At 36.6% G+C, this 27,839-nt stretch overlaps 1 protein-coding gene across 4 annotated transcripts; it reads right to left on the bottom strand.

Annotated features, from left to right (window-relative positions):
- Nucleotides 1–27,839, bottom strand: STAU1 (staufen double-stranded RNA binding protein 1). 4 transcript variants are annotated; one of them, XM_010569668.1, is made up of 16 exons: nucleotides 27,771–27,839; nucleotides 22,796–23,072; nucleotides 21,838–21,962; nucleotides 19,654–19,810; nucleotides 17,875–18,013; nucleotides 16,998–17,163; nucleotides 11,286–11,384; nucleotides 9,721–9,933; nucleotides 9,016–9,159; nucleotides 8,020–8,166; nucleotides 7,133–7,205; nucleotides 4,725–5,044; nucleotides 3,852–3,974; nucleotides 2,231–2,316; nucleotides 2,084–2,131; nucleotides 1–996 (listed from the first exon to the last, which is right to left on the bottom strand). In XM_010569668.1, the coding sequence occupies exons 2-16, from the start codon at nucleotides 22,986–22,988 to the stop codon at nucleotides 909–911; spliced, it is 2,121 nt and encodes a 706-aa protein (XP_010567970.1). In that variant the 5' UTR covers nucleotides 22,989–23,072; nucleotides 27,771–27,839; the 3' UTR covers nucleotides 1–908. The 4 variants fall into 4 exon arrangements, with proteins under 4 accessions (XP_010567970.1, XP_010567969.1, XP_010567973.1 ...); XM_010569667.1 differs by having other exon boundaries at nucleotides 9,721–9,951; XM_010569671.1 differs by lacking the exon at nucleotides 2,084–2,131.

The following is a 27,839-nucleotide window of genomic DNA, read 5'->3' on the forward strand; positions in this document are numbered from 1 at the left end:
TTTAGTATTACCATTTATTGGTGACAAACACTACGTTTTACTTACATTCCATGGGGAGAAAAAATTCCAGCGTAAACAATGAACTGAAGCAGTACTTAACTTGCAAGGCTATCGTGCTTTACCTGGACCATATGCAAAAAACTTTATTGCGCACAGTTCAGTGCGCAATAACACAACATCAAAAGCAACACAGTTTATATATAAACATAGGTAATTTTTTTCAGCCCTACATGGAGATGTAATTAAACAGTATAAAGCACTCAAGGAAAATCAATCTGCAGTTTTATATGCACTACATTGAGATCATATCCTGTAATGTAGTGAGCTGTGTGCCATCTATACACACAATCCTTAAAACATAGATCAGAGATCATTTAAAGTCATGTTGCATTCAAGTTCCCCTACCCCCCACTCAAGAAAACTAGAAATTAACCAAAAATGATCAAACAAGGTTTAAAATTCCTAAAGTGTTTTAATTTATTCAACCGTTGGATAATTAAGCTAGGTCTGCGAAAATATTGGACTTTTTAAAATGGTGGGCACACAATTTGTTTCCAGTGAAACTTTGCTATTTCAATAAAAACAAAATAACCACATACATGGATATGATCTTCCCAAGTTAGTTCACAGATAACATGTCAGTCTCAGAAGACAAAGTTTCTAAACTGTGCTATTGTTCTAGATACAATTAAGAAACTTTTAAATGAAAAATTTATAGTGTCATTTCAATCAAAACAACATAATGAAACTAAAAATTTATCACTGTCTGAAGAAAAAGCAACGGTTATGATTTAGACACTACAGTAGGTTGTAAAGACTGTAGCACTCTAAAACAGTTAGGTTACATTAATAGGAAGCATTTGATTTTCTCTGGTGCTTTCAGGTTTGGGTCCAGTCAAAAGCCTTTTTTAGGCAGTGCTGTCCAGTGTTTGTCCCAAAGTGTTTGAGTTAGCCGGTTTGAGAAGAGGGTCACTTTCCATTTCTTGTTTCACACATCTACAAATGAGAAAACACCTGTCACTTAGGAGATAAAAGACTATTTCCACAAATACAATGCTTCTAAATCAGATACAAAGAATTTGAGGTGCATATAACAATTTGTTTCCATATAACTGACCTCCATTTTTAATCAAATAGCACTTTGTTAATTCTACCATTCTGACAGCTTATTATCTAAATGAGAGGCTAAACTTTTTTTTTTCCCCTGCTCAAAGGGAGTAATTTGCAACCCCTCCATGTTTCTGCTGAAAAGAAGCTGTGAAACCTATACATTGTTTACATTTTACATACTGTCTTGGTTTTGGCTGGAATAGAGTTGATTTTCTTCCTAGTAGCTGGTATAGTGTTATGTTTTGGATTTAAGATGAGAAGAATGTTGATAACACACTGATGTTTTCAGTTGTTGCGAAGTAATGTTTATACCAAGTCAAGGATTTTTCAGCTTCTCATGCCCAGCCACGAAGAAGACTGGAGGGGCACAAGAAGTTGGCACAGGACACAGCCAGGGCAGCTGACCCAAACTGGCCAACGGGGTATTCCATACCATGTGACATCACATCTAGTATAGGAACTGGGGGGAATGGGAGCAGGGGGATCGCCACTTGGGGACTAACTGGGTGTCGATTGGCAGGTGATGAGCAATTACACTGTGCATCATTTGTACGTTCCAATCCTTTCATTATTACTGTTGTAATTTTATTAGTGTTATCATTATTAGTTTCTTCTTCTCTGTTCTATTAAACCGTTCTTATCTCAACCCACGAGTTTTACTTCTTTTCCCGATTTTCTCCCCCATCCTACTGGGTGGGAGGGGAGTGAGTGAGCAGCTGCGTGGTGCTCAGTTGCTGGCTGGGGTTAAACCACAATACATACAGAAGATTTCTAGGGAGAAAGGAGCAGCTACAACACTTAAACACACTGAAAAGTCACACTATTTGCAAGTATATGTAAAAAAAAATAGTTTAAGCAGAGGGATCACAGTCAAAATTGCTCTGTATCACAGCCCTTATGTTTTATGCACTTGTTCCTGCTTAGTAATTTGCATTTGACACATGAAAATTACAAGCTTGATCATAAAACCTACCCTCTCATCCTTCTGAAGAAGCCAACAGCCCTTGGCATTTTAACTTTTCTGGCAAAGAAAAAAACCCTCACATTTTATTTGTTTATACAACATCACAGGGTTAGAGGTTTCCATTAATGCAAGGGAAAGTCAATGGGTCACACTCACACAGACATTGGTCCATTTCCTGTTCTTGGCATCTCTGTGGTTTGTTGGTCCAACTCAGACAGCAACTTTAAAATATTCAATGCAGCCTAAAGAAAAAAGAGAGCATTCAGCAATTCAATCTGAGTCCATTTCATTAATTTAGTGAAAGCAGGACTGGGACTCACTTAAAACAAAGTAAATGTTCTAATTTTGGTAATATACTTTTTAAGATGAATAATTATGGTGGAAAAATATGCAATAGTGTAGAATTTCACCTTGCTACAATAAAAAATAGAATGGTGCTATGGCTAGGGGATTCCCATTGCATTTGTTTTAACAACGGGGGAAAAATAATTCAGCAGTACTATTAATATCAAGGGAAAAGACATTAAATTAGTAATGGCTCCAACTGTACAGAGCTTAAGACAAAGGATATTAAAGTACACAGAACCAAAAAGTCCTTTGCAGAAAATGAAAACAAGCTGCACAAGAATAAAAAAATACAACACAGATAGGCCATGTGTGACTGTTTAAAAGAAGAGTCAATGTGACATGGCTAATGCAAAAGTAAGTCACCTCCTTTGAGAACTGACAATTTTTTTTAGCTTTATTCAGATCAATTTCAGGTGCACCTTTTCAGAATATCCCTGATTAGTTATGACACATGCATTAGTGAAAGCTGAATATCTGAACAGAGGAAGGTTCTCACATTGGCCCAGTCACAATGTTTAAGCTCTGAACTGGCTGTCTTTTTCCCTTCTACCTACTGCACTGACTTGTGTGCTTAGTCTTACAGGAGCTCTTTACAGCAGGATGTAGAGAAATGTCAAAATTAAGCAACAAAGATCAAAGAAATCTGTATCAAATTACAGCTATTAAAAAATTACTGCAAAAATTTTAGTATAAAAATCAGTAAAATCAGGTTTTCCTAAGTGTATTTACATATTGCAAACTATTACTTTAGTCTGCAGTCAGTACTCAGGTCACCACTGGATACCAGAAGATCAAAACTCTTCTCAAATTATAGCAGACTGTATACCTATTGTTAGCAATATGTAATGTCTTTTATAGACAAAGTCCCTTACAGTTTACAGTCCAGAAGACTCATTCTTCCACAAAGAAATATTTCAGCTACTGTTAATAAAAGATGTTATTTTTAAAGGGAGCTTAACAGATTTAGAGTGTCTCCTGCTATCTAATGGTGAATTGCATTTCTTCCATTTTGGATTCCGTTCCAGCAGAAAGTCTGGTAACGTCAACCCAAGTATTACAGTTCTCATAATGAGGAAATATCAGCCCATTCTGTTACAGAAAATAAGCTGATATGCTCTTCTGTTCCTTTTCATATGTTTTTCTTTAATATGTGCTCATGCAAATAATATTAAGATAAAGAAAATGTGGGTTTTGTAGACCAAAATTGTAGGCATATATTAAGCATTTTAAAGGTTATCTAGATTAGATTCTGGTATTATTTAAGCAATTATTTCAGCAACCTGTGAAATATTAAAAAAAAAAAAATGAGGGAATTGTATAGCATTTAATTCATTGCTATCCAGCAGTAATATGAAACCTTGGTCTATCCGCTGCATCCCTTAGTTCCCTGAAGGCCAAAGAGAAAGCATTTCAGCAATATTCATCATACCATATCGTGGCAAGATTCTACATCCTTTCCAATTCCATGGCTGATCAGCGGTGGCTGAGAGGAACAGTTTATAAGAGATACAAACTCGTTCTTGTTATTTTTTGGAAAGTCTTTATATTCAACCTGAAGAAAAAAGAAGGATTTAGTTCTTTCCAGTTAACCAAGTACAGGAAATATATCACAATTGCTATAGATTATTTGCCCACGTATGAAGCTGAACCTTACTTTTAATCATTGTCAGCCAGTAGAACCATTTACTTTGAAGTTTGACTTCACTTGCAATGTTTTTTAAGTAATCATGAGAGCTCTGCAAGCCTTCTTGAATAAAAGTGGCTACTTAATAAGAATTGTTGCTGGGACCTTTATTCTGATCATAGCTATCTGCATTTAAAATTTTCCCTATTATACTTTTTAATCCACTGAGCTCCTTTAACATATTAATATAGGAACTTACATGCAATTCTGATTAAAGGGACCAAACACAAGAAAATGTACAGCTTAAAGCAAATGTTAATGTATGAAACATCATTAAAAAAACTGATTTCAGATCAGCCAAGTTCAAGTTCATACTATGTTCCTACACCGTGACAATTTTCAGAAAATGCTACTTTCAATTTTATTCTTCCAAGACTTCAGAGCAGCACTGAATTAAGGCTGAGGATGCAGTACAGAAATGTACATTTGAAAACTAAATAAAAAAGCCCTAAAATTCAGTACATTTCATAGGTGAAGTAAACATTTACATGAATTTCAGCTTAACAAGCAGCCTCAGAATAAATACATCGGTCACCAGCAGAACTAAAAAGCTTTAGAACAACAGGTTAGACCAGTTTGGATAGCTTTGGAAGAAATCTTGCAAAGCTGAACATTTACCTGGATTCCTTGAACATTGGAAAGATAGTCCAGCTGCTCAGAGGGCCTAGTAAGTGGTCCATGGGGTACGTGGCCTGATGAGTTGTTATTCTTTAATATGGTCTCAGCAGTAGGAGAAGTACCACCATACAATAGCTCTCTAGCAATCATTGCTGTTACTGTAGCCTTGGCAGGATTTGGGGCTGCCCTATTGAACTCTTTGGTGTGGTGTCCTTGGTTGGCTCCTACAGCTTGTGCAACCTCAGGGACCATGGGAAGAATTCCAGCAGGAAGCTGCTGATGGCTGAGATAAGGCATCCTAAATTCATCTTCTTTATTACCTGAGAAGAGAGAGGTACATACTAAACAAATGCTAGCTATTTCTATGAGGCCTTCTGCTGGCACGTGAAGGCATATATAGGCATCAAAAGCCACTTTTGGAAAAAAAAAAGTTTCAAATTACTTTTCAAACACTAACAAACTTAGCAAGCTTGATTCACCTTTGCTGGGTCAGAGATTCAGCATCATCAAGACAGAGTTTGCCAACTGAATAAATTACTCAGTGCAACACCTGCTTCTGCCAAAAGGAGCACCTTTACCTCTGGAAGCAGTTTCTCCAGGTTAGTCAAACTTACAGACACCTCAGTTGCAACCACATTTGAGATATATCTTTTGGTTTCAGAAATTTCTATTTCATCATTTAAGCCGTAGGAGCAAATAATGAAACCATATTGAACCAGTGGCCAGAGCCACTGTTCACTGTTGTAAAGATAGTGACAGATAGTCCACAAAGTTTAAACTATATGTTGTGAAAACATAAACAGGTAGGTAAGGTTAAATGTAATGTTAGCACAGTATGAAGAAGCAAGAATGACTATTTACTGCACATATCCAACCACAGTGAAGTGAAAGCAATTCATTGGCATTATGGCATAAGTTAGATTTAAGAGGGATAAGAACAGCTTTTTATGGGGAACTCACATACACAGAAATGTGGAGAAAAATTAGAGGTGTGCTCAAGAAAGGTAGGGAAGACAGTGCCACTGAAATAAACTGAGGAGTCAGTATTATAGCAGAATAGATAAATGAAGTTCAGCAGGACTGAGCTGTTTCAAGTCTAAAGGATTTAAGTCAAAATTTGTAGATGGAAGAAAGCAGGGATAGCAAAGTTTGAATAAGAAATCAAGAAGTTTACCTAAGATCTTATGGATGCAGTAAAATGTTACTGAAGTCCAAGTCAATCCCAACTATTTATAATTTAAACAACAAAATGATACTTAAACACATAAATCACCTGAAACATACTATCCAGCACAGAAATATGTTGTGATAGACAAACTTTCCATAATGACTCCTCCCAACAGTTTACATTAGAGAAAGCCAATGCCTGTATACTTGGTGGCCAGGTTTGGTTGGGATTTTTTTTGTTCCAGCCAGTCACCTGTGGATCTGACCACTATAATCATCAACTGTCTGAAATAAATGCAGGCACAGTTCCTTGCTCTCAGACATTAGAGATCAAGCACAGACAAAGAGGTTGTTCTGCACTACAGGGCCATTCCTTCTTTCTCCAACTCTGCTTTAGGAAGACCAATTTCAGTTAGTATTGACACCCTTTCTCATCTTCATCCCAGGAACAGTCTTCAACATACTGCAGTTATTCCCTCAACATCTGCAAGGTGATACAGCCAAACTTAACACAGCTAACTCTGCCTCAACAAATTCAGCACCACCCCTTGCTACTCTGCCTCAGGCTTAAAGCAACATTTCTGGGGCAATCTTCCAACCTGCGACCATTCTTCCAAATCTAGAAGGCTGTCTCCAGGTGGCAGAAACCCCAACCCTCTTCCCAGGGAATCTGCTGCCATCCTCATTTGGACCTTATACCAGAGAAATGTTCTGCTGAGCCAAAGAGGCTGATCTCTCCTCCTCCCCCGACCTTTTCCCCCACAGAAATTGCCCCCACTTCACTCCTGCTGTTGGTTGAAGGAGCCTGGTCCCTGGATCAGAACCAAGCTCAGTCCTAACATTCATTCTTGTCCTAGAAAGCCCTAGACACAGATTAAAGCCTGTCCCAAGATCCCTCAGATTGAAGTAAGACAAGCCCAGACACCACACAGGTAGCAGCAGCTGCACCTCCACTAACTGCTCGACTGACCCATTAGCACACACATGCTTTTAGCTCAGCCATCTACTCCCTTCACTGAGCAGATGGCCAAGCAAGCAGAATACTGTATGATTTGGGAGGAATAAGCTCTTCAGGATCTGAACAAAACCTTCCCAAGGGGTAGATTTAGTTTGCAAGCCAGCAGCTGCACACCTCTGCTCATTACAGTGTGTTAAATGACACTATTGAAGGGACTGAGAAACATATCTTACATACACACACCCCCCAACAGGGCCATGCTTCCTTCAGTAAGGGTACTTACTAGTTGAAGTCTCTTCAGAGCCTGGCTCAAAGAAGGTTACTTTTCTTCCATCACCTGGTTTCTTCACTGGTGTCTTCAAAATAGAAGGAAAAAAGCCAAACACACAATATCCCTTTAAAACTTCCCCCCGCCACATTTTAAAGTTTTCAAGATGCAGGTGATCTGACTAGTCAAAATTTTACTGAAAAACTTCTTATTCGAAAACTGCAATTATTACGAAGCTACCAAGAAGAGACAAGTTCAGTGATTCTTATTCACTGAATGACTAAAACTATCTACAGACCAGTGAAGTGGTATTAAGAACACAGATATTGAGAACTAGATACCATTATAAAGTCAGTTAAACTAACATTAGTTATTGGTATTGCTGAGGACAACACATTGGACACAAATGAGCAAGTACATGAAAAGGAGAAAACTAAAACCAGACTTGCTCTTTTAACTTGCTAGTAACACTTGCTGAATCAACAGGAGAATGCAAGGCTCTTTCCCTGCTAAGGGACCTACCAAAGAAAGAGACCTGTAACAAACTTTTGACTGTAGTTGGTGATAAGGCTATATAAAACTATTGCTACCACAGAGTCCTATAACTTACATGTCTGCAAGTTTCTAAGACCAATACCTCAATTATCACAGGTTCTGAGCCATTCTATAAAGAACACATTCATTTAGCCTTCTGATGAGACTTCGATTTACTTGCAAAATTGAACCCTTAACGTATCCAAAACGCACTATTTTTTAGTGAACAGTCACCTCAATACACCTGCTTCCTGGCTAGGGCAGAAAGCATCAATTTACTACACTGTTACTGCCTTGCAAAGCTGCTATTGTTTCAGCTCAACTTTTGCCATAGTATTAAACAGCGGTTGATTCTTAAAGGCTCTTACCTTCTCTTCTGTCTTTAATGCTGGCTTTGGAGGTTGAGGTTGAGGGACTTTGAAACCTAAAAGTTCCAACATATTTTCAGCTGCATTGCGTTTAGCAACTTTTTTGTTCGTGCCCATTCCTTCAGCTGTGTGTACACCAACTTTCACCTGGACAAAAGAGGAAGAAAAACCAAATCAATTCTTAAACAGTAGTATGAGGATTCACTTATTAGTGATCTGTGTCTCGAGCACACTATGAGTCACAAAATAGTTCAAGTAATCATCATTCTAAGCAAGTTGTCATTTATTATCAATGATCATTGGCTTCCAAGCACAAAAAACCCAAACAGAAGTCACACAAACAACTATATTTCATCATCTCACCTTGTCAACAGCCTAAATGCTCAAAACTGGTACCACAGTAGATAAAAATTTTCCAAGCTAAAGTTACAGGTTTAGCAGATTTACTAATGCAATGGAAAGAAAGCAAGTAACTTTCCTGTCTTGGCCAGGATAGGAGGGAGGTCTGGAAAATGCACTTAATTATTAGAGGCTAGTAGATACTCAGTATTAAAAATACTACTATGCTATTGGGATTTGCAATGCAGAGTACAGAAAGTGCTGCACTCTAAAGCAACACATGAAAGCTCAGGGGAAGGAGGAAATGAAGGATACCCAGGCTGGTGTTAATGAATCCTACATTACAAAATATAAGAAGCTCAGTATCTCTTAAGAGAGTATTAATATTCCTGTTAATTAAAACATTAGGCAGTTACAACATAGACTTCTGATGCCCTACGCAATTTGTTTTTAAACATGATTCAGATCACTTTTCTTGAACTTCTATCTTCCCTGAATGTATCCCACTAGATATTTTCTTAATAAATTTCATGGAAATTTGGCTGTAATCCTGTTAACTTTGTACATCATCATGACAACCTGATTACCATAAGACAAAAAAAAAAAAAAAAAGGCATCACAGCCATGCAACTAGATTCCTCAAATTAACATACAAACCTGCATAACAAACTCCCTGCGCCTTGGAAGACCACGTTCTGTGATGAGCATGTACTCTGGTTCCTTCTCTTTCTTGGCCTGCTGTATCTGGGCAAGTCTGCTAATGGGATTCATTCCTTGACCATACTCTGGACTTGTTTGCAGCTATGTAGAACAATGTTTAGGAAATAAACCAAAATTTGTGAATATTTGGTTTAATAGACAAAATGCAGCGTGCCACTGAATTAATTAATCTCTAGAATTTAAAAACACTGAAATAAAAAGTTGCTTAGTCACAGCCAAAGAGAAACACTCAATTTATTTGGCTCTGCTGTCACAGTTGACCACATATAACCTACCACTGGTAACAGTTTTACAAGTTCTAATCCTGCTATATTAGGAGGGACAGGCTTGCAGGAGAATTTGCACAAGCAAAAATCACGCAAAACCTGAAGCTGTAAAGTCTAAGGCTTGAAAGTCAGAGCTTGATTTTTAAATGCCGCTCATTCTTTTATAAGGTTTCTCTTTCATGCTGAATTTACTGATAACTGTTGTAAAAGTGGTGTCAGAACCCCATTTAGAGTGGGAGCAAAATGTCATTTCATTTGTAGTACCAAACTGCTGATAAACGTTGAGCAGTTGAAGAGTGTTTATAATTAACTCAGAAACGCCTCTCATCTGATGATTAGTTATAACAGTCAGATTTCCAATGTGTTTGTCTCTTACCTTCACTATTGATTTTGTTTTCTTTTTGATTCGTGGCTTCATTTTCTCAACCGTAGGAAGAGGTGGCAATTTTTTCAGCTCTTCTAGGACCGCTATTGCAGCATTTTTCTTTGAGATCTTCTTGCTCTTTCCTTCACCTTCACCCATGAATTCTCCAACTGACACCTTGGTTACAAAGCTCTTCATATGGGGAGGACCACTTTCCTTGGTCACCTGTTTCAGAGGGAAAAACTGAGTGAAAGCGTGATAAACACTTATTAAAAATGGTAGGGCACATTGTTTATAGCAACTTCTCTCAAGAACTACGGATAAAGAGATTTTAGATTCTCACACAATCCAGAAAGTAGAGAAGTAAATCATACTCACTCCAGTAACACAATCCCACCCAAATAAACATATACTTTAAAAAGATCAGATGCAGCAAGCAGTAAACAGTATTTACATATGTCATTAATCCATCTTATTTCATTTACTGATTTACTCTTTCAATATTAAAATATGACTGTTCTGTTTCATCAGTGTGTACTTCCACACAGTTAACATCACCTCATTAAATACATCATGTTACAGTAATAGAACATTACAGAGCAAGCAATTCTTTAGCATCCAGCATTTTAGTTCAGAAATCAAGAATTCTGGAGACATCTAAGAGATAGCTGCCTACTACAGATTTAGTCTTTTAACTCCATTCATAACACATCATACTTCAAAATATCCATAAAGTCAAAAAGTAAGAATGAATTAAGAACTTCCACCCACAACTGGCTTTGTGTGACAGTATGTTTTTACCAGTGATGCTCAGGCTAACCTGCAATAATTGAAAGCTTCACGTAAAATTTCATAGAACGGTTTTAGAAGCAATATAGTTACACACAATTGCATTTTCTTACTATAATAATTCAGATAGTCAACTTAAATGTTACTCTGCCAGCTCAGGAAAGCAGCATGATAAATTAATATTTTAATGAAACAGAGATGCTCCTATGGAAGCTATTGATTTAAGATAACTAAAATGATCAGGGAGGGGCAAAGAGGCAGCAAGCAGCCAGGCCAAAGGGAAAGGAAAGTAAGATGCACATGAGGTCACCTCATGGCAAGAAAAGAAACCTACTCGTGAGATTCTGCAACTTGCGGGTAGTCCACATCAGTGCTTAATTAAGCAAATACTTCCATAAATGTCTTTCAGAGTGAGCTATACTCTTTTGCCTCGACTCTGCACTTCAATGTTCTAACCATTAACGTGGGGTTGTGTTTTGTTTCTTCACTGTAATACTGATTTTTCAAAAAGCTTGGAAAAAAGATTGCACAGACAACCACAGCATAGCTGTTCACTCATGTTATGATTTTAGTGCATGAATTTGTGAACAGGTGGATTTTTCTTTTTTTTTTCACTTCACCATATAAACTCCGAGACAATCAGGGTGACTGTCAAAGGTAAAAGTGTATTCACAACTAACAAGACATGTTAAAAGTCAGTTGTTTGGGTTATCTAGAAGAGACTCAACTTAATGTGTACCCTTAATATTCTAATAAAAACAAATCTAGAGCTTGTAAAATAAACATACCTCAAAATTCACAGGCAAGTTCCTTTTAAGTGCAATCTCAAAAACTTGGCTTATTTCAGATTTATTGAGATTTTCATCATCTGGTTCTTTTCCGTTAACCTAAAAGAAGCATACTCTATTTAAAATAAAGATCCTATTAAATTGAATTTTATCCATCCAACCAGTTTACTGAACTCTCAAAATTTTAAGTAGTCTAACCTTTACTGCCATTTTACGTGAATGTGTAGAAATGCAGCACACATACTACAGAATGGAAACTTAAGAAGTTCATTTAATGTGTATGTGTAAAAGCTAGCAAACCTTCACATTTTCATGTGCTCGTTACAGGAAAGAACAAATGGGATAAGGGCCAATAGGTTTAAAAATCTATCTATAGAAAACCAAACTGAAGTGTTAAATGAACTGATTTCCAAATGGAAGTACCTTTATGAAATACAATTTTCATATACTGATTGGACATTTGTACCAAAAGCACTAAGACAGTATCAGATAAGAGAAAGGGCAGGAAAAATAAAGATTCTGAGAATGGGACCAATGTGAATAAAGGATGGCTAATTAGACCCTGGCAGAGTCCTGCCTTTTAACATGCTCCCTTGCAAGTGCTTCATCTACAGATTTTTTTCTCATCTGAAGAATATACTATCAGGAACTTGCCTTAAATCAAATGGTGTACATCTCTGAGAACTTACACCTGCTAGGAGGACAGCAGTGCCAGGTGAAGCTTACCTACAGGCACTTCTACGTATCTCCAGGTAAAATTTTGATTGTGATTCCAAAAATGTCTTCACTGATGTTGGGATCAACATGAACTAAGAGGCATGGTAATAGCAACAGAGAAATTTTAAGACTAAGTGTCCAGCAGTGATATTGGAAAGATTATGATAAAGATGAACAGCAACAATTTCACCAATTATATCACGCCACAATACTAGTTATGCAACCAGGTAACAAAAATGATTTAAATATTTTATTGGAGCAGTGGAAATATGCTAGAGAGCTCTCATTGATTAAAACTAGTTTTGATGGTATCAAGCATCCCCAATGTCTGTTACTAACAAGTTAGATTAAACCATGAAGGAAATTTTTTTTCCCGCCACTTAAAGCAACCTCTTCCCATCTCAGAAAAAAATATTAGTAAAATTAATCTATGGTTTTCACTCCTCCCACTGTCCCATCAGATTTCACACTGTTCTTATGGGCTGACCTTGTATTTCAGGTTTGAGTTGCAAACATTTCAGAAGAGCACATATAGCCCAACATCCTTTTACAATGCTAACATCTGATACTTCTCATCCCACTACTACATCCAGTCTCCGACCTCTACACAGAGGTGTACATAGAGCAATCTTCAGGTCTGCAAAAACTGAGACCACATGATGGCACCACTCCCACAGGAGCGAGATAGATGCCCTGTGCATTAGACTACATTAGAAATGTGGAGGTAGCACCTACACTAGAGGAACCATATTATACCTCAGCAGAAGGCACAACGCAGGTAAAAATTGGCAAAACCAAGATTGAATACAGGAGTCAAAAGTCTTGATCATCATATTCTAAACCTATTTCAAATGCAATTGGTAAGTTCAAAAGGAATAGCATCATATACCCAGAAAAAAAAATATCTGAACTACTAAGGTCTTACTTTATTACAGTCTAGGTGTTACAGCAAGTTTACTACCAGCACCTCTAGGAATGATCTGTCACCACCCTTACTATCAAAACATTAACACAATCACTTCAACTACAAAAATTCGTCCCCTCCTTGTAATTTCAGATATATTCTAGTTTTTCGAATTCTGACATTCTTCCTTGTGAAGATGACCAGGACTTCTCTTTATTGGATTAGATTTTTCCCATTTAATATTGTTTCAAGAGAATACAAATAAATAGTATGGAATTATTTGCCATATTACGGTGTATATTCTTGACATACTCCAAGTCTGTTCACATGGTGTAAAACACAGGTACTTTTCTTCAATACCTTTATCTAAAAAGAGTAAATTAATAGCAAAATGACAATTAACAGTCTATAGCTATTTTAGCAATTATTCTGCCTCTACTTGAGTTCTGGATCAGTTTATTTTATAACTCAGAAATAATCATACACACACGCTCTCCCTCTTTCTCTTTCCCTGCACACCTCAAGGCAGATGATCTATAAAGTCTGCTTTTAAAGTAGTTTGCATGTGTGCATAAACTAAACTCTCCAAGGAACCTATGCCTCTAAATTAGAATGAGACCACGAATATAAGCATTTACCACTCTTAGCTCTCATCAAATTGTTCAAATTCATCTCTAACAAGTGAAAAAAAGTCACAAAAGGAAACAAAAGTGGTAGATTAAAAAACTCCCAAGCAAATTGTAAAAGTAATAGACTCCTTTAAGAGGGATTCACCATTTTCTAGGAACTCTTTCAATACGCACTTCCTCGAAGACTGCTTATAAGCAAATTATGAAAACCAGTCAAGTGGCTGATTAGAACTACATTGATTTCAACATAGGTACCAGTCTATTTTCTTCCATGTTAAGGGTATAAAGAGCAGCTGATATTTACCAAGTAAGTTGGCAAAAAAAGCATAGAAACAATTCTGGTTTTAGTACTTTCAGACAAAAGTTAGAATTTCTGTTTAAGAATTGGGCTAGAAAGCATAGTTTTCTAGGTTTTCTAAGCCTTAAATTGATGCTTTATCATCTCTGTCTTTGAATATGCAAAGTAACCCCATACTGCAAGTTTGTCAGCGTGTCTTAACTCCAGTCATCTTAATTTAGGTGGGAAGGGTCCTTTGGGGGTCTCCTACCACAGCCTCCCACTCAAAGCAGAGCAGACTTTAAAACTAAATTAGGTTGTTCAGGCAGGGCTTTGTCCAGTTGAGAGCTAATATTATGAAATTTTTTTTCCTGCCACTTGCTGCTAGATTTGCAGTCTGAGAAGGTGTGGGAAATGGTCATTCTTACCCTTGAAGTCTAATCATTTTATTCAATTATTTCTTCTTAAGCACTGAATATTTTCTAATTTAAAAATACAAGAGTAAAATACTGTAAATACAAAAATCTGTAAAATAAAAAAAATTACAAAATTACCTCCCTCCCCCTCAAAATACAAGAGTTCAAGCTTAAGCATATTTTGTTTACACACACACACAAATGGGACACACAAAAATAACTAAATTTAAAAGGAAAATTACTGGCAACATCAACTAACAGGTAGGAAGTATCAGGATTATGTCTGCTTGTGAAATCTTAATTTGCCTCCATTGTATACACACATTATAATAGCACCTCTTATGATCTTACACTACCGTATCCTTCACGGACCTTGCCTCACTGATTGAAGAATGAACAGTGCTCACTTAGTCATAAAATCTTCCTCTTTTTATCTTCATCCTGTCTAGTGCAAAATGCTGTTACAAAAACAGCAATTCCCTCAGACATCCTACAGCTACAACATTTGAAAGCCACAAATATTAATGAACTTAGCATTTATCTACCAAACTTTAAATTAAGATCTGATTTATCCGAGTACTTATTATAAAACAGCACACTCTGCTCAAAGGATTGCTCTCCTTAAGCATAGCTGCATTTCTTCCTGTTCATTTTGCAGACAAGTCAAACATAAATAGAAAAATAAAATGACAAATGCATGTTTCTCTTGAAAGTGTGACTTGCCCAGCATATGTATAGCAGGGTCAAGACAGCATTCAGCTCCCAGCCAGCTTGCAACTGTTTTATTCATAAAATAATTCTCCCTTCTTGCAATCTCTTGCATCATTCACAACAGTATTTCCCTTATGTCCTTATAAAAACCAAACCAAAACAAACAAAACAAAAAACGAGAAGGAGAGACTCTGTAGGTTTACTTCCTTTACCTCTTGATTTACACCCCTTACACTGAATGAGACATCCTATAGAAAAGGATACATGGCCATATAAAGACAATTGCAGTGTTCGTTCTGAAGACTTCACATTACTCAACTTTAAACACAACTCTACAAATATTCAGAAAGTCACTTGTACAGAAGCATTTCTAAAAAAGTGAACAGAAAAGAATTCAGTTACATGTGATCCTATTATTTTCTGCAGAGTTGAACTCCTCGGGTCCAGTACACAGAACTTTGCTACCTGAGGCAGAAAAATGGGTGGTGACAGTAGGTTACCTTTTAGGAGGGTGAGTGCAAAAGGAGGATGTTATGCATCACTGACACAGAACGAGAATGCTCAGGAATTTGGGGTCCCCCTGCACTGAAGGGGAACATCCCCTTCAGGCTTGACCTCTCCTACATGAAGACCTCCAGCTTGTCCCTGACCACACTCTGCCTATCACCAGTTCTAGATTCCAGTGCAGAACTTATCTCCACTCCTTCAGCTTCTACTCCCAGCATTACTCTCTTCTCCTCAATAGCATTTGTAATCCCTTGACTTTTAGTAGCCTCCATCATTCAATAATCTACATTCCTCCAGGAGAGCTTTCTGTTACCTGAACCACTACCATCAGTGCCTCCTAGGACTCTTCCCTGAACCATCAGATCCAGTGGTTTTGCCTAATTATCTGGGCAATGCTCTCTCCCACAAACACACTTGGAAGTTTTAACTCAGTGTCCCTTGGCTTCACAACACATTCCTCAAATCTCTTGCTCTGCCATTCCTGGTAGTTCCCAGCTATTTTTTTCCCCCCAGTCTGAGACTCCTTGTTACCTTCTTGCCCAATTCTTCATTTTCCTTCTTTCTCAGCACATAGCCAGACTCTGTATCCAGCAAGTTCTCATGCTCCCCCGATTCTAAGTTATCAGTCTAACCTCCACATCCTGTTCCTCACCTCTCTGGCAATGTCCTAGTCTCTCTTGCTTTTAGGTTTGTATCGCATGGCCTCCTCCTCAACACGATCTAGATGCCAGCGTGGAGTACATCAGTAGATGTACTCTTGCTCTTAGTTCTAACATCAAGCCCTCATAACTCAGACAAAATGGTATAATGAGCCCATAAAGGAAAGATTAAATATGCTCTTTCTAGTAGTCTTTGGGCAAAGCAGTCAGCCAAAATACAGAGAAGGTGCACACAGTCAACCAGTCCTAGAAGCTACGAGTAACTTGTGTGCACACAATGAGACCTTCTGCCTAATGCAACTTAACAAAAAAGCACGAAAAAACCCAATAACAGGGTCTTGGAAAGGAAAGTGCTGGGCAGCCGTAAATATATGGAAGGATAAAAATTTGCTTCTTATATTCATATCAAAATGTGTGTACGAGTTTACTACTTCCACGAACTTCCTGCTTTTCCAGAACTTCCATGGTTCTTTCCCAAATCATGTAGGAATTTTTCCCAGCAAGCAAACCCATGTCTGATTTCTATGTTGCCCATACAAGAATGCAAGTACCCCATTTACACACTTCTTCAGACGTTTGTATATGATCTGTACCTGATAAGATATTAGTTCCTATCTACGCTTCCAGTGCTCATATCTGACAGAGGTCTATAGCATTGCTGTGGAAAAATATGACAGCAAAAGAATTAATATAACTTCATTTGGGAAAACTCTAGTTCCATAGAAATCTATGTTTTTAAATCAAAGTGTTGCTATTGACACAAGTAGGTCAACACTACTACACAGAATTAAATTTCACAACTGTCATCTTCCTCTCAATAAAGAAAAAATCTACAACAACGTCTCGGTTTATCACAGCAATTTATGCTTACAACAATAAGATTAATTCCCACCTCCGGTTTCTCAGGCAAGGGCTCATTCTGCAGTACTTTCAGTGCTTTAGCAGCTGCATCATGCTTAGCAGCTTGTCTTGTTCTTCCTTTCCCATGAAACTGCTGCCCTCCAATTGAAAGCTCAACTTGATAAAGTAAGGGCCCAACAGGAAATGGGTAAAAGTACCTGCAAAGAGAGAGATTTACATAAGCAAATAGTTTGGCCTACAAAGTAAACAGAAACATAAATTATACGTGGATGAATATCTTGGGTATCAGTAACCATGACTGAGCACTGCCAAATTTTGATTTAAAGTCTAAAAGATTTTAGGGGGACGGCTTTGAAACAGAGTATCAACATTTCTTGTTTTACAAGACCAACACATTTCTAACCAACTAGAACACAGAAAGACAATGTAACTTTGTTTTTATAGACTTGGTGGCCAGTAAGTTTTGAATTCTCGATTCCTATGCCCATATAAAATTCTTTAAATGGAAGCTTTAATTTAAATAGCTTTAGAAAAAGCATCAAACTGTTTTCTTCACTTTTGCCTTTACACAGAAAGGAAATGCAAGAAATATTTAACTAATATTTAGCTAGTCACTTCATGAAGCTGGCTATAACCAAATGCCCTCAAAAACACTTCTTCATCCCTTTCCCCTCCCCTCCAAAGGAAAAAAACCCCAACCCTTAAATAAGACAAATTACAGATATTAATGGGGTGTACTTATCAAAACCTTTTGCCTCATAAGCTGGCTATGTTTCAAGCTGAATATCCCTTTAAGGGACCTTGTATTTTTTGCTAGTTTTCAGAAGATAGCATCAAAGCACTCAGATGATGAGAGCAGATGTTCAAAGATAGGAGACTGCAAAACCAAAAAATTAAACAATACATACCGTGGAGGATAAGTACCACCTCTCATAGTGTAGTTGTAAGTGGATCTCATCCCTGTATATGGATCGATAGGTTTGTACATAGGTTTCTTTCCCAGTTTCATGCAAAGTGCATTCAACTCCACTGTGGGGGTTACGCTGTCTAAACAAAAAGGCATATAAAGAGAGTAGTCCAACTGTCACAAGGAACTGAAACAATCTAAACACTTATGCTGTCTCAAAGCAGGGAAAAATGAGCTCAAGTTTTGCCATATGCAGTATCTTAAATGAATGAATTCTGAATAGAAATGCTAATGAACACAAAGAAAGTAAGTCTATATGATGCATATTAAATTAGCAGCCTAGTGGGGTTGTGACAAATCCTGTTACAAAAAAGTGAATTTGCTGGGGGCTTTATTTTTTTGTTTTGTTTTATTTTGCTTTAAACTTGTGAAGCTACCGATTTATTGATTTTTACAGTGTATCTAATAATGTGGTCTGCAGAACAGAAATTCCTCTTTCCCAAAAAATAGTTTTAAATTAACAGACATGCTGCATACCTTCCATGTCTGCTGTTTACTGAGAATGATCAAATATTTCTCTTTGTACTCAATGACCTAAGAAGGGCTTTTATGACTCTTCACTTTCAAATTGTAACTGGCCTTTTCAAAAGGAAGGTATATTGCTACTGAGGACTATAAACATTTCTCTCAACACAGATATCGTGTGCATGAGAACTGACTCCCTGACTATTCTCATTTGAGAAAGAACAGTCATGTAAATATAAGTTTTTCTATCACAGGCCTCACCGGCTCAAAAATCTGTGTATTTTAGTACAACAGTGTTTTGTTATAGGGCAATTGTCAAAAGAAAATGAAATTATGGAACAGATTCACAGACAAAATAAGTTATTGCTAGCTTCTAATATTTTCACTGTTGACTGTACAAAGTGTTTCTAAAAAAAGAATTTAGGTGATAACAGAATACAACTGGCACAAAAAATAAGTTTTAATCTTTGCTGAACATGCTAATGCTATCCCAATAGTTTTGAATTCAAGTGACTAAGGGTAAATGCAAAACAAACACATGTGCAGCTGAGATGTGAAGTTAGTTCTTAATTAATTTTATATATTAAATATAACTTAAAAGCAACCTTAGTAAAGTAAGAAGTTCCCTAAGCATAGCAAACTACAACTTTTATACAAATCAACATCTATTTCTCTTTAAAGAAGTACAAATGATGCAAATTCCAAAGTTCTCATCCAATCTCTCAACAGAAATTTAAGTTTTGTTTTGTTTTTAAATTAAACATTTGCAAAGAAATCTTTATTGTCAAACTTTTGAATTATCCTGTTGGAATTACTAAACACATTCATCTGTCCATGCAAAAGATTATTCTTTGCTGTGAACGAATTCCTCATGTTTCTTTTTGTTTGTTTGTTTGGATTTTTTTTACTCAGTTTTCTTTTTTTTCAAGATCAGGATAAACATCTTTTCCAGGATTTCACCAAGTGTTATAATACTAAACAGTAAGTTAAGCAGTAGGTTCTTCAATCCTGATTGACTTGACAGAAAAACCCTATACTTTTAAATTGTTAATATGATGATTCTTATCATGTTGCCTACAACAATCAAAGATTAAATCAAGATGATGTTCTCACAAAACCTGACAATTGCCATCGTTAAATACGCAGAATCACTGTTTTTATTCATCCCTATGCAACTTTAAAATACATACCAAAACCAGAAAGGTGTATTCTTTTTTTTTTTTTTTTTTTTAAAATAACTTTGTGTGGCAAATACCTGGATTCTTGCCTTCACTACGAGATGGACGAGCTGTAGGCTTAGGGAATTTTGTCCCTTCTAAAGCTTTGGCAGCTGCCGCATGTTGAGCTTTTTTAATACTAGTTCCTTCAGCTTCCCAGTGCTGGTCCCCAAGAGTCAGTTGCACTGTAAACACCTCAAAAATAGAAAACATGAATTTTATTACAAGCTACTTCAGAATCCACATCATTTATTAGACCCTCTTACACAAAACAATGAGTCTTTTAGTGATGCAAAAGTTGAGAATATCAAAGCCTTCCTCAACTACCATGTCACCTCCAGATTTTTTGAACACTTGGACATCGATAGGACTTCCCCAATTACTGAACTAACAATTTCACAATAATTGTAGCTAGCAACTATCCTGCATACTGCATGAGATCATATAGGCTAAAAAACACAGAAGACACAATGAGTATAGAGGTGACAGCTACATGGATAGCTAGTATGCCAACATTACTTGGAATGGCAGCCTTGAAATTCAGACTTTTTATTCCACATAACTCAATCCTTGCTTTAATACTGTGGGGGTTTTTTAATTATATTTTTCAGCAGTTTAAAGACAGGTAAGTTCACATCGCACCATAAAAGTTCCAACATGTCCAGAGGTGAGCAGAAGCCTATTTGATTACAGAGCAAAGCTCTGTGGCTCTTCTTTTTAAGTGTGTGGGGTAAGGAAGGGTATATATTGCCCTAAATTTTCACAAATTAATCAGACAACAGGAAGCCAAGGTCTTCCTGCTAATTAAATGAAATTTAGTTTCAATCAGAATGAAAACACAAGCTAACAGATGCTCTGAATGTTATTCCAACACTTTCTGTAAATGCAAACCTTGCCTCCTTTGCACATTGAAGCTGACATTACACATACTTTGGACAAAAGATTTTAGTTCTTAATATTATTCAATTCCAAGGCAATTCGTCTAACATACAACAAGCACTATTCCAGGAAACACCTTAAGGAGATGATGTCAGATTAAATAGACACATCCCAGGCTGATTTTCCTTGTACGCCTTGACCTCAGTTCTCATACAACAGAGATCTTCAATCAGGATTAAAAAGTTTAATAATGCTAAAACTCCCTTCTTCAATGTTCTTTGAAGTAACACAAACTGCTTGTATATTTGCTATATTCCTGAAAAACTATCTCTCTGCATATGAACAGAACACCAAAAGAATTGTGTATTACCAAGATTTTGACGCACTGTAAAAGATATGTCATCATATGGGATGCACACCACATGCTGGTCTACCCTCGGCATTCTTATAAGCCCACTGTGAAGAACTAAAGATTCTTTTGCTAAAGTAAGTGTTCCAGAATAGGTGAATGTTTAGTGCTGTTCTATCATACTGTACTTCAGGCATTAGAGAACATATACCAAGATCCTTGTTTTCCAAATATTGGGCAATTAGGATAGAAAGTTTCATTTTATTTACAACTAAAACAGAACAACAGCAAAGCAACATTTAGTTATGATGTGGATAAGATGAGAAGAACTCTTAATTTTAAGTAGTAAAAACTTATTCCAGGCATATCAACAAAGATAGATTAGTACCTTGCCAACTACATAGACACAAAAGCACTACAACTCCTTACGTAGCATTTTTCATAAAGAAACATAATTGCCATAAATCTTCCTGCATCTCACAGGATAGTTTGGACTAAGAAACTATTTTAACCTTTTAAAGTTGGTGGGATTAATTTCAAAATATTAAAATGCACCATAGGAAGAACACAGAAAATTTGCAGAACAGGCAAAATGTAGAACAAAAGCTTAACATCATACCAGAAAAGTGACTGTATAAAGATCATCCATATTTAATACAAATTTTTTTAGCAAAGAGTGCAAGGGACAAACCTTGCTTTATAAAACGAAAGTCAAAGTCAAGCATCTCATAATGGAGCTAACATAACTAACTCTTCAAAAAAGCTAAGTAGTTTTAGTTAACAGGCAAGTTCAACTTTTATGTACTTTGGGAAACCAACGTTTTAGTACACATGTAACAGCTCCACACTTCCCTACCATCAGTACTTTGGTGAGCTTCCCATTCCTCTCTATTTTTCTGTATTATGTTGCACCAAAAACATATACTTTGCCTTTCCGCTTATGAAAGTGAAAGAGCATGAACAACAGCAATAAGAAACTTATATGAATATTTACCTTAGAATGAGCTGGACCTTGCTCACTCAAAAGCTTATACTCAGGCTGAATCTTGTTGAAACGGGCTAACTCATTCACAAGACACATTGGGGTTTTCTCTTTGGGGTTTGCCATGTTTGAAGGAGCTGAAAGATTACATAAAATCAGATAAATGAACAGGTAGCTATGAACTCTACTACAATTTTTAATTAAAAATAAATAATCTCATTGGCTTAGCATTTAGTTGTCTGCAATACACCACTTCTCAGAGAAGATTTGCTGGAATAGACAGCTCTGCTTATTAGCCAAACTGGCAACAATCTACTGAACTTTGGGATTTCCAAGTAACGTGCATGCCTAAAAGACATCATCATTAAATTTAATGTTTTAATGCAAGCCAGAAGTACGAAGTTAGGAGACTCCCACATTTAGCTTGCATCTTATGTAGTACATTTCAAAGAGCAAATCTTCTAAGTATCCATCATGGTCACTTGCTTTGAATAATTTCAAAAAGTCAGTTAGTTTCTTTTTCCCTCTCCTATTTTTCCCTATTATCTATTTTTTATTTATTACCTTTTACTCACTCTATTATATTTTATTAGCACAACATATTTATCATTAAACTGGTCATAAAAGAACTAAAGATAAAGAACTAAAACTGTTTCAAACAACACATTTTTTATATTTAAAACAAGCTACTTGTAGAAAAGATGGATAGCAATGTTTTAAAAATTCAATGTTATATGATTTTAAATATTCTTTACTATTACAAACATTTCAATTAATTATTAGAACTTCATGGAAAAGTTTGCTTCTGTCTCAAACAGATTTCATTCAATGGGGAGAAAGCATCACAAGCTACTGCAGTTGGATAAATATCACTTTTAAAGTATTTGTAGGTGCAAGACATCAGGAATACATCATACCAAAGTATAAACACTAAGAATATATACACTTATTAACAGACACTCAATCTTACCTGCAGCTGCATTGGTGGATGTAACTGACGCAGAGGGTAAAGCAGAGTTTTGGATAGGTCTACCTGCATTTTCAGAGGGCAAAGAACTAGTAGTAGAAGGAATACTCAAAGGCTGTGAAAGAGATGGGTTTTTATTCAATATTTGGCTCCCTGCAAGGGCAGCAGAAGGATTCTGAATTTGAACTTGAGACATGTTCACTTCCAACCAGAGCAAATTACTGTAGGTAAACAGCTTTGAATGCAGGCAAACTCAGTGTGATGAAGCCAAATTGCTGACCTAAAATATAAAGATAAAAAAAAATTATACTAAATATTTAGCATTCTCTAACTAACAATCTGTTGAAATTATTTCTCCATCAGCAGAAAGGGGAAAAGGGGAAAAAGCGTTCCATCAAGCATCCCTTGTTTCCATTTTGTATGCAATAAGTCACTTATGCATCCAGTTTTAACAGCATATTTCAATCTATATGCCCTATCATTTAAGTTTCAAATTTATTTCATTTATAAAAGAGAAGTAGTATAGAAGCTTTATTTATGCTTGTTCATTCAAGATAACTATCCATCTGTTTTCCCCATCACTGAATCCACTTACAAAGCATATCCAGTTACTTAAACTGATAGCCACTGCTTACATACTAAACAAAGAGCAACTTTCATGAACAGATACATTTCGTGCATTCTACCATTTGAAGTCTAAGTTTTTAACTTGGAAGGGCAAGCAATAAATGCAGTCTTTACAAAACAACTATTGAGAGCATGCAACCTTTATTATAATCATATACTTTTTCCCTCCCCAGGATCACCAAGAAGAATGCCTAGCCATTTATGAGGGGAACACAACTGGTGTCCAGCAGAAAATCCCAAAGTCGCTATGACTGGGAAAAGTGAAGGTGTAAGAGTTCATAAACTTCATAAGCTACAGGCATTTTGAAGGTTACTCTATTTAAGCTAGAACATGTTCAGTCACAGTTCAAGCATCAATTTAGAGCTATTTGGCCTTGCAACACTGTAAAGAAGTGTTGAAAGTTCTCATAGACATCCATGTTCATTTATGAAAAAACGCTTTCAGGTGATGAACTTGCACCAGTCAACATGAAGTATCGTGATAGGTCTTTCTTCCACCAACAAATTAGTATTAGATTTCTCCTACACATGGATGCAACATTATCTTCATGCTCAGACAGTTAAACCTAAATAGACACTAACAGGTTGCCAGTTTGAAGGCTATCATTGCTGCCACAGCTCAGCTGCCCATATCTGCTTACAATACACATATCAATTTATTTATTAAAAATAAATTTTACAACCAAGTAAATACATTTTGCACAGAAAGGCATGCACACATACACTGGTCACCTACAGATTTTATTAGGGCAGCAAACAAGGGTTTATTCTTTCACAATTTATAGATGAAAAGAAAAGAAATCACTGCTCTAGATACCACCAGGGAGCTATTAGTAGCAACACAACTCCACTAGTGCTCTGTAAGCTTCAAATTCTGAACCTGTGAATGGACTTCCAAATGTAAGAGGAGCAGCAATGAGTCAGAGTGAAGTTTTTAGCTAGTTACTGACAAAACAAACCTAAGAGGAGAACCCAGGTTAATACATTCATGGGTACAAAGATTTATTTATTTGTTTTTTAAATAACAGGAAAGAAGCTACCAGGAAACGACAGATACACCAGCAAATCTACCATCTGGAAAATTTTTACTTTGAAAAAACATAAACGTGTCAGACTTATCATACTACCGGTTGGGTAACTTTGTTTTTTACTAGAGAGCGAAATTAGTTCAGGAGACCTATATGTAGATTATACTCAAAAGAAATCCTGTATTTGACTACTAAATTTGCAGAAGTTACACACTGGGTGCATTCTAACTGTGAAAATGGTATTAGGGAGTCTATCTAAAGGAACTCCAAGAAGTTGTAAGACAAAGATGAAAAGTATGTAGAATAAGACTCCAGGGTAATAATTTTATAATCACTAAGTTTCATTCCCAGGAGCATCACTAGAAACACTGAAAATTTTTAAACATAATACAACAATAATAATTGCCTGGAAAAGACTATCAAGTCTCACAGTGCAATAAAGCAAGCTAATTCTCCTTTCCTGCTGAAGTGCAATGCCCTTCAAAGTAATTGAAGTTAAACAGTTTCTAATCCACACATTTTGAGAAGATGACACCAAAAGTTTTTATTTTGAAGACAGTAACATCAGGATCTTTCAGATCATGCTGGAAAGGAAGTCTGAAATTCTTTTCAGAAAACTCTGCCTACAAGTACTTTCCTTTTAAAGCAAGGCACTATCCTCCATTTATTTGCCATCACCTGGTTTTAGGGAACACAGAATTTCAGCTCCAAAATACATCTGTTAAAGTGGTTTTCTAGTCATACAATGCAGAGAAGAACAGTATAGCAATCCCTAGTAATTTTTTTTCTCCCAAGAAGGGAAGTCCCTGACAAGGGTATTATTAGTTCACTTGCTATATTTACAGCAGAGTACTACAGAACCTCACAGCGTACAGCTCAGACTGCTCTCCACCCAGCTCTCTCTCCATCAACAGTTACAGCCATCAGTGTTCAGCCTGAAAAAGCTTTTCTTCAAACACCTCTGGTTAGAATAATATTCTAACGGACAATTCAGCCGTTATTCACAAAAATCTGTGGAGACTTGAGGTCACATCCTAGTGCTTGAAACAATAAGGTTTTGGAAACCGATCCAATTTCAAATAGACTTCAGCTGTGCACATTTGACGACCAGACAAAAAAATTGCTGCAGACACATCCATAGCTCATAACCTGCTTATTCTCGGCATAGAGACCAATTGCCCAACTTCTTTGGCAGTCTGGCTGCTCAGTCACATCTAAACAGACTAGTAAGGACCTAGGAAAGTGTTTGAAGCACACCTCGCTGGAATTCACCACACTCTCCCCCAACCTTTCAACAAACTGCAAGAGTTCAGCCCCCATGTACCTTCTGGGAATCCAAAAGGCTTCCAACCTCATAAGAAACCAAGTATTGAGAGCTTAAGCACAGCTCATTTTATGCATCTGCAAGATGGTAACAATCCCACCCACCCTTCTTTGCAAAATGCTTTGCAATTACAAGTGTAGCCATGATCCGATGACCAAAATTACCATACAAATACCTGGCCTCTGGAGCCATTAATTTAGCAAGAAAGAAAAGATGCACTCAACAGGATCGCGTAGAGTGCTCCCTTCCATGACTGTTTCTAAAGGTGGAGGAAGGAAAAGCTGCAGCGCCTAACCAAAAAGAAATTTTAAGGAGTCAATAAGCTGTATCTTTACTTGAAATAGAAATCTGAAACCTGTAGAACACACTGCTGTTCAAGGTTTATCCCCAAGACATTCAAGCAGCTGAGTATCTGGCCATGCCGCTCTTTCACCACAGCTGAACAGAAATTTATTATCAGGAAGAGAACTGAATTGCAATGAAAATAAAACTTTTCCAATTAATGTATCATTTTTAACCTACGCGAATAAAATGCTTGTTTCTACATAAATTGCTACAGCATTTCTGCGTAAATTGCTACATCACCATCATGTTCCTCTCTCCTTTGCCAATACACCTATCTCACGTTTTTTATATTCAGATCAAAATCAAATCTACATCCTGTAAGTTATCACCAATTCAGAACTATTTCAGAGTTCATTAGATTGAATCTATGCAGAACCAAAACTAAGTAGGCATTAAAAACATCTTGTGAAATGCTGAAATTCCACTTTACAAACTTCTGACAATTTTAGACACTAGGTAGTAACTTGCAAGATTATACTTTACAAGTTTATATATACAAATATATATGATGTTTTCTTTTTAAAAACACTTAGCTCATACTTTGACAAGCAACTTCAAAGAACAGTCTGACAAAACAAACTGGAATTTTGCTTGTATTTTTTCAGCTACCTGTGAAGTTTATGATACTGTAGTTGATTTGTGTGAAGTATTTCACTAGGGTATAAGAACTCACTGTCCATCACTGCACATTTAATTATAGGTTATTCAGTGATTATAAAAGGGTTTCCAGTGCTTTTACAAAGTAATATGCCCTCTACCCTATAACAGGCTTACAAAATCCTAACTATCTGAGAAAAAGCACCATGATCTAGAAAGCTGAGGCTAACAACTTATAAAGGCTGTTTCAGTGGATAGAGAAACAAAGAGATGCCAGTATTTCACATGATTTTTCCATGTAATCAGGGGTTAGCTACTTCAAACTTTTCAAGACAATTACTAGCACAAATAACTGACCCCTGTACAATACTCGAGGCATTGCTAGAACTTAAAACCACCCACAAACATCGAAAGATAGGTGAATGAACAAATGTTTTACTCATACCATCTTAGCCAGCAGCTAATCACATAACTTCCTCCTTTCCCACCCTTCCACACTTACTTTCCACTAACTCAGACATTAATATTTTTAAATTTTATTGAGACAGTGTTGCACTAGAATATTATCCTCAGGATGGTAATGGTTGCCATCAAACAGTTCAATGACCTATGGACAATAATGAAGATGGATTTTCAGATGACAGAGCACTGTTCCCCACTCCAGTTTTTAGATTTTTATTTTCTTTTGGCGCACCAATGCCTGGAAAACTCCCAGAAACCTTTGAATACATTAAAATGCAAAGTTCAGAAGTCACGAAGGTAACCAAAAGGCAAACAAAGAAATGCACAAAGATGTGAACATAGTCTCAGTCCACTCAGCCAAAAATAAATTAAAATCTTCCTATATAAAAGAAAGAATGTAGCATTTTCAGATAAAAGTTCTCTTGGGGCTTTTTTGTGTTATAATTCTCAGAGGCATTCAAGATAGAAGCCAGAGGATCAAACAAAAACCTGACACTTCCTGTGGATAATCATGTTTTACCACAACTTGTGGTTTCTTTAATACAATGCAAATAAAAGGTAAGAAACTTTAATGTTTTAAGAAAGTTTCCTGTACCTTTAGGAGATCCAGAGAGTGAAGATTTGGATTTAGTTCTGAATAGGATATTTATGATGGAGAATGCCT

The sequence above is a fragment of the Haliaeetus leucocephalus genome, unplaced genomic scaffold (assembly GCF_000737465.1).
Source record: "Haliaeetus leucocephalus isolate CR32 unplaced genomic scaffold, Haliaeetus_leucocephalus-4.0 Scaffold273, whole genome shotgun sequence".
NCBI lineage: Eukaryota > Metazoa > Chordata > Aves > Accipitriformes > Accipitridae > Haliaeetus > Haliaeetus leucocephalus.